Here is a 12227-nt window from a genome sequence, read left to right as displayed (position 1 = left end):
ACCTATGGCTTCGTAGAAGGGGGGTTTTATTTATTTATTTATTTATTTTTATTTTTATTTTTTTCAATATATGAAGTTTATTGTCAAATTGGTTTCCATACAACACCCAGTGCTCATCCCAAAAGGTGCCCTCCTCAATGCCCATCCCCCACCCTCCCCTCCCTCCCACCCCCCATCAACCCTCAGTTTGTTCTCAGTTTTTAACAGTCTCTTATGCTTTGGCTCTCTCCCACTCTAACCTCTTTTTTTTTTTTTTTTCCTTCCCCTCCCCCATGGGTTTCTGTTAAGTTTCTCAGGATCCACATAAGAGTGAAACCATATGGTATCTGTCTTTCTCTGTATGGCTTATTTCACTTAGCATCACACTCTCCAGTTCCATCCACGTTGCTACAAAAGGCCATATTTCATTCTTTCTCATTGCCACGTAGTATTCCATTGTGTATATAAACCACAATTTCTTTATCCATTCATCAGTTGATGGACATTTAGGCTCTTTCCATAATTTGGCCATTGTTGAGAGTGCTGCTATAAACATTGGGGTACAAGTGCCCCTATGCATCAGTACTCCTGTATCCCTTGGATAAATTCCTAGCAGTGCTATTGCTGGGTCATAGGGTAGGTCTATTTTTAATTTTCTGAGGAACCTCCACACTGTTTTCCAGAGTGGTTGCACCAATTTGCATTCCCACCAACAGTGCAAGAGGGTTCCCGTTTCTCCACATCCTCGCCAGCATCTATAGTCTCCTGATTTGTTCATTTTGGCCACTCTGACTGGCGTGAGGTGATATCTGAGTGTGGTTTTGATTTGTATTTCCCTGATAAGGAGCGATGTTGAACATCTTTTCATGTGCCTGTTGGCCATCCGGATGTCTTCTTTAGAGAAGTGTCTATTTATGTTTTCTGCCCATTTCTTCACTGGGTTATTTGTTTTTCGGGTGTGGAGTTTGGTGAGCTCTTTATAGATTTTGGATACTAGCCCTTTGTCCAATATGTCATTTGCAAATATCTTTTCCCATTCCGTTGGTTGCCTTTTAGTTTTGTTGGTTGTTTCCTTTGCTGTGCAGAAGCTTTTTATCTTCATAAGGTCCCAGTAATTCATCTTTGCTTTTAATTCCCTTGTCTTTGGGGATGTGCCGAGTAAGAGATTGCTACGGCTGAGGTCAGAGAGGTCTTTTCCTGCTTTCTCCTCTCGGGTTTTGATGGTTTCCTGTCTCACATTCAGGTCCTTTATCCATTTTGAGTTTATTTTTGTGAATGGTGTGAGAAAGTGGTCTAGTTTCAACCTTCTGCATGTTACTGTCCAGTTCTCCCAGCACCATTTGTTAAAGAGACTGTCTTTTTTCCATTGGATGTTCTTTCCTGCTTTGTCAAAGATGAGTTGGCCATACGTTTGTGGGTCTAGTTCTGGGGTTTCTATTCTATTCCATTGGTCTATGTGTCTGTTTTTGTGCCAATAGCATGCTGTCTTGATGATGACAGCTTTGTAGTAGAGGCTAAAGTCTGGGATTGTGATGCCTCCTGCTTTGGTCTTCTTCTTCAAAATTACTTTGGCTATTCGGGGCCTTTTGTGGTTCCATATGAATTTTAGGATTGCTTGTTCTAGTTTCGAGAAGAATGCTGGTGCAATTTTGATTGGGATTGCATTGAATGTGTAGATAGCTTTGGGTAGTATTGACATTTTGACAATATTTATTCTTCCAATCCATGAGCAGGGAATGACTTTCCATTTCTTTATATCTTCTTCAATTACCTTCATAAGCTTTCTATAGTTTTCAGCATACAGATCTTTTACATCTTTGGTTAGATTTATTCCTAGGTATTTTATGCTTCTTGGTGCAATTGTGAATGGGATCAGTTTCTTTATTTGTCTTTCTGTTGCTTCATTGTTAGCGTATAAGAATGCAACGGATTTCTGTACATTGATTTTGTATCCTGCAACTTTGCTGAATTCATGTATCAGTTCTAGCAGACTTTTGGTGGAGTCTATCGGATTTTCCATGTATAATATCATGTCATCTGCAAAAAGAGAAAGCTTGACTTCATCTTTGCCAATTTTGATGCCTTTGATTTCCTTTTGTTGTCTGATTCTGATGCTAGAACTTCCAGCACTATGTTAAACAACAGTGGTGAGAGTGGGCATCCCTGTCGTGTTCCTGATCTCAGGGAAAAAGCTCTCAGTTTTTCCCCATTGAGGATGATGTTAGCTGTGGGCTTTTCATAAATGGCTTTTATGATGTGTAAGTATATTCCTTCTATACTGGAATATAGTATAGAAGACTGACTTTCTCAAGGGTTTTTATTAAGAAAGGGTGCTGGATTTTGTCAAAGGCCTTTTCTGCATCGATTGACAGGATCATATGGTTCTTATCTTTTTTTTTTATTAATGTGATGTATCACGTTGATTGATTTGCGAATGTTGAACCAGCCCTGCAACCCAGGAATGAATCCCACTTGATCATGGTGAATAATTCTTTTTATATGCTGTTGAATTCGATTTGCTAGTATCTTATTGAGAATTTTTGCATCCATATTCATCAGGGATATTGGCCTATAGTTCTCTTTTTTTACTGGTTTAGGAATCAAAGTAATACTGGCTTCGTAGAATGAGTCTGGAAGTTTTCCTTCCCTTTCTATTTCTTGGAATAGCTTGAGAAGGATAGGTATTATCTCTGCTTTAAACGTCTGGTAGAACTCCCCTGGGAAGCCATCTGGTCCTGGACTCTTATTTGTTGGGAGATTTTTGATAACTGATTCAACTTCTTCGCTGGTTATGGGTCTGTTCAAGCTTTCTATTTCCTCCTGATTGAGTTTTGGAAGCGTGTGGGTGTTTAGGAATTTGTCCATTTCTTCCAGGTTGTCCAATTTGTTGGCATATAATTTTTCATAGTATTCCCTGATAATTGTTTGTATCTCTGAGGGATTGGTTGTAATAATTCCATTTTCATTCATGATTTTATCTATTTGGGTCATCTCCCTTTTCTTTTTGAGAAGCCTGGCTAGAGGTTTGTCAATTTTGTTTATTTTTTCAAAAAACCAACTCTTGGTTTCGTTGATCTGCTCTACCGTTTTTTTTTTTAGATTCTATATTGTTTATTTCTGCTCTGATCTTTATGATTTCTCTTCTTCTGCTGGGTTTAGGCTGCCTTTGCTGTTCTGCTTCTATTTCCTTTAGGTGTGCTGTTAGATTTTGTATTTGGGATTTTTCTTGTTTCTTGAGATAGGCCTGGATTGCGATGTGTTTTCCTCTCAGGACTGCCTTCGCTGCATCCCAAAGCGTCTGGATTGTTGTATTTTCATTTTCGTTTGTTTCCATATATTTTTTAATTTCTTCTCTAATTGCCTGGTTGACCCACTCATTCTTTAGTAGGGTGTTCTTTAACCTCCATGCTATTGGAGGTTTTCCAGACTTTTTCCTGTGGTTGATTTCAAGCTTCATAGCATTGTGGTCTGAAAGTATGCATGGTATAATTTCAATTCTTGTAAACTTATGAAGGGCTGTTTTGTGACCCAGTATATGATCTATCTTGGAGAATGTTCCATGTGCACTCGAGAAGAAAGTATATTCTGTTGCTTTGGGATGCAGAGTTCTAAATATATCTGTCAAGTCCATCTGATCCAATGTATCATTCAGGGCCCTTGTTTCTTTATTGACCATGTGTCTAGATGATCTATCCATTTCTGTAAGTGGAGTGTTAAAGTTCTAGAAGGGGGGTTTTATATCATAACATAGCCAGCAGGCCCTTGTTGCCTCAGGGTCCGATCGGTTTAAGGCCTCATACGCTGCTGTTAGCAATTTCCATAGGGAGTCTATGCCTTCTGGGTTCTGATTTTCTTGGACAGCTTGTGCTTTTACTCCTGGGTAAGGGCGGGGGTCCTGCTGGAGGGAGTAGTGGGGATCTGCCTGGGGATAGGCTTGTCTCTTTTTTTTCTTTTTTTTCCCTAATACCTGATTTGGCCCCACTGGTTGTACAAGAGGGGAGACTTCTAATTTTATTTGAATGGCAGTCCCAAAGAGGGGATATTGATATAAGTAGAGTCCCCAAGTGAGTCCTGAGACCCACCGCCTGTCCTTTTTCCCCTCCTCTGTAAATCTTACATGAATAAGGTTACAGTTTTCATCATACCTGTTGTGGGTACATAGTTGGACATAGGACATTTCAATAAATTGGGGTTTTACTTCCCACTTCCATTCCCCATCATTGGAGGTGACACAACTCCAGGCTGTGCAATAGAGGGTTTCAAACCCTCCACATGTGTGCCTCATCGCCCCCGTCCTAAATCCCGGACATGCATAAAATCCATTTCTACTTATTGATACCCTCCTTTGCAGTTGCCTCCATTTACCTCCTTCCATTTCTTCTAATGGACTAATTTTTTCTAAATTAAAATATAAATCTGGCCACCAGGTATTTAATGGGGCAGTTCCTAGGGTTTTGTTGTAGACTTCATGAGTCTCTAAATTAGTAATTTCCCATGTCAAATTATAGGGGTTGTGGGGGTTTGGATTTACAGACAGAATTTGCAGAACAATCAAGAGGAGGGCAAGTACCATAGTTATGGCTCAGTCTGTTGGCGGCGTAGGGTCAATTTTAAAGGATTGTTCTTAGTCCGATCAATAGTCCAGGTTGTCTTTGAAGGTCCGATGAGGTCTGAGAACGGGTCCACTGGTTTGGCATGGGCGAAATGGATCCAGGTGGCGATTTTGTCTACTTTGATGGCAGTAGGTGTTGTCAGGATGACCTGGAAGGGTCCTTTCCACCTGGGCTCCAGAGTTCCCTGCCGATGACGTTTGACGAGGACCCAATCCCCTGGCCGGAATTGATGTGGAATAGGCAGGGGTCCAGTCTCATAGAGTTCCTTTAATTTGGGCCATACATCTTCATGGACCCTCTGCAAGGCTTGTAGGGAGAACAAGAATTCAAGACTATTATCATTCTCAGCTTTGACAAGGTTATCTTTTAGGTTAGGGATGATGGGGGGGTGGTCTACCATGTATTATTTCATAGGGTGTGAGTCCCAGTTTGTATAGGGAATTACGCACCCTGAACAGAGCGTAGGGGAGAAGGACCACCCAATTAGTGCCAGTATCCATGGTCAATTTGGTTAGGGTCTCCTTTAATGTTCTGTTCATTCTCTCTACCTGTCCTGAGCTTTGGAGTCAGTATGTACAATGTAATTTCCAATCAGCCCCAAGTATGGAATCCAGTCCCTGACTTACCTTAGAGACGAATGCAGGTCCATTGTCTGACCCTATCATTACTGGAAAACCATACCTGGGCAGGATTTCTTCCAGGATCTTTTTGGCTACAATCTGCGCCGTTTCATTCTTGGTTGGAAAGGCTTCAGTCCATCCTGAAAAGGTATCTACAAAAACTAGCAAATACTTATATCCATATTTTCCTGGTTTTACCTCAGTGAAATCTACTTCCCAATAGGTCCCCGGTCTGCTCCCTCTTTGTCTTACCCCTGTTGTCTGAGGATTGCTACTCGCATTGTTGAGTTGGCACACTGTACATTTAGTGACTACTATGAGGAAGACTGATCGACCTTATCAGAGACATTTCTGATTTTTAGTCCAGTCTGTCTCAGTAAGTCCAACATTTGCCGGGAACCTAAGTGGGTGCTGCGATGGATCCACTCTAGAACTTGCCATCCTAGTTTATCTGGGAGTATAATGCTGCTTTTGGAGTCTCTCCACCAGCCATCTTTGATTCGGGTCATAGGAAGTTTACTCATCCATTGAATGTCGCTTTCTGAATACTCAGGGCTGGGGGGCAATTCCCGGGGTCCGGGGTCTGGCAGCTGTAGGGTCAGTAATTGCGCTGGGGGCCGAGCTATGTTTTTTGCAGTCTGATCGGCCAAATTGTTGCCCCGGGAAACTGGGTCGGTTGTCTTCTGGTGTCCTGGGCAATCACAATCGCTAGCTTTTTGGGTTCCCATAAGGCTGCTAGCAGGGTTAGAATCTCTTCTTTATTTTTGATGTCTTTCCCTTCAGCTGTGAGGAGCCCCCGTTCTCTGTATATCGCCCCATGTACATGAGCGGTGGCGAAGGCATATCGGCTATCAGTGTACACGGTTAGCTTGCGGTCTCTTCCTAACTTTAGGGCCTGGGTTAAGGCTATTAGCTCAGCCTTCTGGGCCGAGGTTCCAGGGGGTAGAGCTTCTGCCTACACCACCTCGGTCTCTGAAGTCACGACCGCCCCCGCATTCCTTTGTCCTTGGTGAACGAAGCTGCTTCCGTCGGTAAACCAGATGGCGTCTGCATCCGATAATGGTTGATCCTGCAAGTCCTCCCAGACCCCATAAACTTGAGCCAGTATGTCAGCGCAGTCATGAAGTGGGGTTCCCATGTCTGGGTCTGGCAGCAGTGATGCTGGGTTCAGGGCCGTTGGGGGGGTGAAGATGACCCTGAGGGGGTTCAACAGCAGTCCCTGGTAATGAGTGAGTCGGGCATTGCTCAGCCATTGGTCAGGCGGCTGCTTGAGGATGCCCTTGATGGCATGCGGGGTGGTGACTTGTAGCTTTTGGCCCATGGTCAGCTTATCAGCGTCCTTTACCATTAGGGCAGTGGCTGCAATCATCCGGAGACAGGGTGGCCATCCGGCGGCCACTGGATCTAGCTTTTTAGACAGATAGGCTACTGGCCTGCGCCAAGGGCCCAAATTCTGGGTTAGCACCGCCTTGGCTATGCCCCGGTTTTCATCTACATATAGGTGGAAGGGTTTGGAGACATCGGGGAGTCCCAGGGCAGGTGCTGATAGCAGAGCAGTTTTAATTTGTTGGAAGGCCTGTTCGGCTTCTTCCGTCCAACTAAAGGCTGTTGATCTTTTGTTGCCTGGTATAAAGGTTTTGCTAATTCAGCAAACCCTGGTATCCATAGTCTGCAGAACCCAGGCGACCCTAGGAATTCCCTCACCTGTCGTGGTGTCTGCGGTCTGGGAATACGAAGGACAGTCTCCTTCCGGGCATCCGTTAGCCAGCGTTGCCCCCCTCTCAGTAAGTAACCCAGGTAAGTTACCTCTGACTTGCAGATCTGAGCCTTCTTTGCTGAGGCGCGGTAGCCTAAGGTTCCCAGAGTTTGCAGGAGACCTTTGGTTCCCTGGATGCAGGCTTCGGGTGTCTCGGCAGCTATTAAGAGATCATCAACATACTGTAGGAGAGTTATATTAGGGTGTTGTTGTCTGTACTCACTTAAATCTTCGTGTAGAGCCTCATCGAACAGGGTCGGAGAGTTCTTGAATCCTTGTGGTGGTCTGGTCCAAGTGAGCTGGCCATTTATGCCCCTGTCTGGATCTGTCCACTCGAATGCAAATAGCTCTTGATTTTAGGCGCTAGTGGTAGGCTGAAAAAAGCATCTTTTAGATCCAGAACAGTATACCATTGTTTTTCTGGGCTGAGGGTGCTCAGGAGAGTATAGGGGTTAGGAACGGTTGGATGTATGTCCATCACCTGCTTATTGACTTCTCTCAGGTCCTGCACTGGTCTGTATTCCCTGCTGTTGGGTTTGCACACGGGCAGCAGGGGGGTATTCCATGCTGAGTGGCAGGTGTGTAGGACCCCGAAGTCAAGGAGGCGGCGGATATGCAATGTGATGCCATTTTTGGCTTCCGCAGGTATAGGGTATTGGCGCATGCGGACGGGGTCCGTCCCGGGCTTGACCTCTATAAATAGGGCTGGGCGATGTTTTGCTAACCCCATACCACCCGTTTCTGCCCACGCGTCTGGGAAGCGTTGAAGCCAGGGCTCGATGCCCTGATCCAGAGGAGTGGGTTCCTGATGGAGCCTATATTCATCTTCTAGTTTCACAGTGAGTACAGATATGGGTTGGTTGTGGAAGTCAGTCACTGTGGGTCCCCCCAGTTGGAAATGAATTTGGGCCCCCATTTTGATAAGCAAATCTCTCCCCAACAGGGGGCGGGGGCTGTGGGGAATGACCAGGAAGGGGTGGGTTACCTTCCCAGTTCCTAAGTCCGCAGTCCTCTGAGTTGTCCAGGGGTACCTCTTTATTCCGGTGGCCCCTTGTACCCAGGATGATTTTTCAGATACTTTTCCATGGGGCTTGACCAGAACTGAGTGCTGTGCCCCGGTATCAACTAGGAACTGGACCGGGGTCCCCTCCACTTGCAACGTTACCCTAGGTTCGGGGAGGGGATCCAAACCCCGTCCTCCCTATTCTGTATGCTGGGTAAACAGTATGGGGGCTATTTTAGGCTGCCATTGTTCTTGGCTGGGGCGGGGTTGTTTCTTCTTGGGGCATTCTCGTATCCAATGGCCTTTTTCTTTACAATAGGCGCATTGATCTTTATCTAAGTGCCGCCTGGGAGGGCGTGTTGTTTGAGTGCCTTCTGGGGGTGGCTGTTCTTTCTGGACTATAGCGGCCAGGACTTTAGTCATTTTCTCTGTGGCCTTGATCTATCTCTCTTCTGGGGCGTCCTTGTTGTTGTAGACCCCTTGTGCTATACGGAGCAGATCCTGGATCTGTTTACCTTCTAAATCCTCTAGCCTTTGGAGTTTTTTCTTAATGTCAGGAGCTGCTTGATTTACAAAGGACATAACGACAGCAGCCTGGTTCTCAGGGACTTCTGGATCCATGGGAGTAAACTGCCTAAAGGCTTCCATTAATCTCTCTAAGTAAGCAGCTGGACTCTCTGCCTTTCCCTGTACAACCAAATATACCTTAGCCAAATTGGTGGGCTTGCGAGCTGCAGCCCGGAGACCCGCCATCAGAGTCTGGCGATAAATGAGTAGCCTTCCCCTACCTTCTGCCATGTTGTAGTCACATTCGTCCTGTGGAGGTCTGGTTAGGGGGAAAGCCGCATTAATGAGGTCAGGGTTAGATGTCGGCCGACTGTCGTCTCCGGGAACCAGATTTCTTGCTTCTAATTGGATCCTCTCTCGCTCCTCTGTAGTGAACAGGATGCGGAGGAGCTGCTGACAGTTGTCCCAGGTGGGCTGGTGGGTGAACATGACACTGTCTAAAAGAGCTATTAGGTCTTTAGGGTTATCAGAGAATCGAGCGTTCTGTGTTTTCCAGTTGTAAAGGTCACTGGTGGAAAAGGGCCAATACTGGAGTTGGGGGTTGCCTGCTTCATCGGGGGGTCCTATTTCCTGCAGGGGTAGGGCCACAGTGGAGTCAGGGAGGCGAGGGTTTGGTTCACGCTGGGTGCACCCGCGGGTTCGGCTGGCTGGCCCCTCGCGGTTGTTTTCAATGGGGCCCGGCGCGGCTGCTGCCTCCCATCCTGGTTCCCGTGCAGCTGCTGCTTCCCGTCCTCCCGGTTCCCCTGGGGGGGCAACTAGCGGGGCGACTGGTGGGGCGGCTGCTGCGGGCAGGGCCTGGGGTACGAGGGGAGGGGGAAGATAGGGTGGAGGGTCTAGGGATACTAGGTCCTGACTATCGGGCAATATGGGATACAAGGGCGCGGCTGGTGTCCCTGATTTTGGGGGATCTGCAGGCCGCATGGCAAAGACCTTACACGTTCCCGAGGATAGGAAGGGGGCCATCCAAGGGGGTGGATTTTCCACTAAATTCCGCCATACAAGAATGTAGGGAATCTGATCCGGGTGTCCCTCGCGACCCGGTAGAAAAATCTTTGATTTCACCTTAGCAATTATAGGGAGGCAGAAAGTTCCTTCGGTTGGCCATCCAACGCCAAAGGTTGGCCATTCGGAGCGGCAGAGGGTTATTAATTTTCCCCACCGGATGTCTAAACTCAAATTCTGTCCTCTGGTTCTAACATCCCTGAAGTTAGCAACGAGGAGAGAAAGGGGAGTGCTTTGAGATTGGCCCATCTGTATCCTGGAGGTGGAGGAAAGGATTAAAAGGAGAAACAGTAAAGTTATGAGGATTTCTGGCTGGGCCAGGCCAGGTCACCTGTGAAAGAGAAGGAGTTTTAACACTTAAAGTTTATAGAACAGAGAACACAATACTAAGATCGCTAGCGCATTTCGGGTGTCTGCCACCCGAACAGAAAAATTCCGATGGGCCCAAAAATGTGCCCCAGATGGGTGCCAGTGGACGTCTCCTACTGGACCCGACTGACTGCCTTATAGCGCGTCCGCCAGGGCTGTGTCAGTCACCGATACAGATCCCGCGTGGGAGAGCCAGAAACGAACAGACAAACAGAAACGGACAGAGCCAGAAACGAACAGACAAACAGAAACGGACAGAGCCGGCTCACTTACCGATCGGTCTCAGGGACAACCTGTTGACTTGGGGTCTGGTGGGTTTGGGGGGATCCCGGACGAGCCACCAAATGATATGCCCCGATTCGAAAGACCCCCCGAAAACAAACCACCAGAGTCCAGAGTCAAAGCCAAGCAGCAAGGGTCGTTTATTGCAGGTTCGAACCCGGTCCTCCGCGCACTTGTTGTCGGTGACGCTAAGAGGCCCCGAGCGAGGATCTTACAGCTTCTTTTATAGACAGGCACAAGCAAGTTAGGGATTTCTTGAGGTTACAGAGCTGTTATTGGTTGACATTTAAATTTGAACACTCAGCAGAACTTGATTGGTTCCCGCCTTTATTTCAAACCACTCAGCAGAACTTGATTGGTTCCCGCCTTTAGGTCAGACCACAACCAGGCACACCCTGGCTGGTTTCGGGAATGGCGGGGGTGGGGGTGGGGGTGTCTTTTCTTTGCAGTTGTGAGTACACCTGGTAATTTTTCTCTTAGTCTCTCACTTTAACTGCATGTGTCATTGCTTAACACAGTCCCCTGCATGACACTCCTTCTTGACACAGACTCCTGCTTGACATGAGAAACTCCATTTTGCTCTGTATAATTCACTCTTCAGAAAATAAAAAGTTGTGTTGGGACCTGCTACTGATGAGGGAGCATAAGGATAAGGATAAGGCAAGCTGCCAGGCCTCAAACCCTCCCCCCCCCCCCCCCCCCCCCGCACCACTCCCCAGGTGGGATATGTGTGGTATTCCTCAGGCACTCCTGGCTGCTCAAGAACAAAGGAAAGGGGAAAAACAAATGGTTAACTGATAGAGATCATAGTCCTACAGGACCTAAGTTTCCATCACCCCTCCATAGTGATGTGGGAAACAAAGGCAGAAGAAAATGGCAGATAGAACTAAATTTCCTTATAACCTGCAGCCCATTGACAAATACTGGCAGAATGAAATGTTTCTCCGAGAACTCCTTACTGTCTTTTTTTTTTTTTTTTTTTTTTTTTTTTTTTTTTTTTTTTTTTTTTAAAGAGATTTTTTTTTTTTTTTTAACATTTTTTATTTATTTTTGGGACAGAGAGAGACAGAGCATGAACGGGGGAGGGGCAGAGAGAGAGGGAGACACAGAATCCGAAACAGGCTCCAGGCTCCGAGCCATCGGCCCAGAGCCTGACGCGGGGCTCGAACTCACGGACCGCGAGATCGTGACCTGGCTGAAGTCGGACGCCCAACCGACTGCGCCACCCAGGCGCCCCGAACTCCTTACTGTCTTAATGCTAATGCTTTGCTAGAGGGAAAAACAACCTTAACTTGACAATAGCTAGCCCTTCAGTATCCTGTGAATCTTCTTTAGCATATGCAAATCTCACTTGAGCCTTCCCCTGGACTTTACCTCCCCCAACCCAGTAGTATGTAACCAGTCTCTCCTCATGGTCCCTGGGTAGCTCTTCCTGCCCACGGGTCCTGTCCCGCTACTTTAATAAAAGTGTCTTTTTGCACTAAAGACATCTTGAAGAATTCTTTCCTGGCCATTGGCTCCAGACCCCGTGAACTCCACTGTCATCCCCAAAACCTCATCAGTTACACAATTTTATAATCAATAAGAACACGGCAAACTTCTAGGCTCTACTTCTAGATCTCAGTACCAAAGACTATCCTGTTTTTTCCTTCTGATGTAAACCTTAGTGACCACAATAGGGTACTTGAAATTTCTAGATAGTTCACTGGGTTATTTTCTAAGAACCTCCTCCTAAAATTAAAATATAATCTAGGAAGATACCACAATAACCTGTGGATAAACTTGATTTAATTGGTCTAATTTCTTTGATTTGTCTTACTCAGATGGTAGGGATAAAATGAGACACAGCCAGTGACTTTTGATAAGTTACATGCATATTGCCAAATGTGATATAACAGCCCTGCCACTGGCCATAGATACATAAAATTCAGAGGTAAAGTCTCAGTGCTATGCTATGGTGGAGGCACTTTCAAGCAGTGAGATACGGATGTGAGGACAGTAGTTGGTTGGCAGTGGTACTGAAAAATGTAGACAAA

General features: G+C 46.2%; 2 protein-coding genes across 2 annotated transcripts; both read right to left on the bottom strand.

Annotated features, from left to right (window-relative positions):
• Window positions 1-4147: 4147 nt before the first annotated feature.
• Window positions 4148-8394, bottom strand: LOC131495109 (uncharacterized). The gene is given in 7 exon segments (XM_058699912.1): window positions 4148-4977; window positions 4979-5554; window positions 5557-5663; window positions 5769-5912; window positions 5915-6820; window positions 6823-7326; window positions 7329-8394. Coding segments are annotated over 7 exon segments (3726 nt in total). The 3' UTR covers window positions 4148-4554.
• LOC131494517 (uncharacterized) lies at window positions 8238-9789 on the bottom strand. The gene has a single exon (XM_058698948.1). The coding sequence runs from the start codon at window positions 9787-9789 to the stop codon at window positions 8413-8415; it is 1377 nt and encodes a 458-aa protein (XP_058554931.1). The 3' UTR covers window positions 8238-8412.
• Window positions 9790-12227: the final 2438 nt, after the last annotated feature.

This window comes from Neofelis nebulosa, chromosome 14 (genome assembly GCF_028018385.1).
Source record: "Neofelis nebulosa isolate mNeoNeb1 chromosome 14, mNeoNeb1.pri, whole genome shotgun sequence".
NCBI lineage: Eukaryota > Metazoa > Chordata > Mammalia > Carnivora > Felidae > Neofelis > Neofelis nebulosa.
Note: the sequence above shows the minus strand (reverse complement) of the source record. Positions and strands in the feature narration are given on the sequence as shown.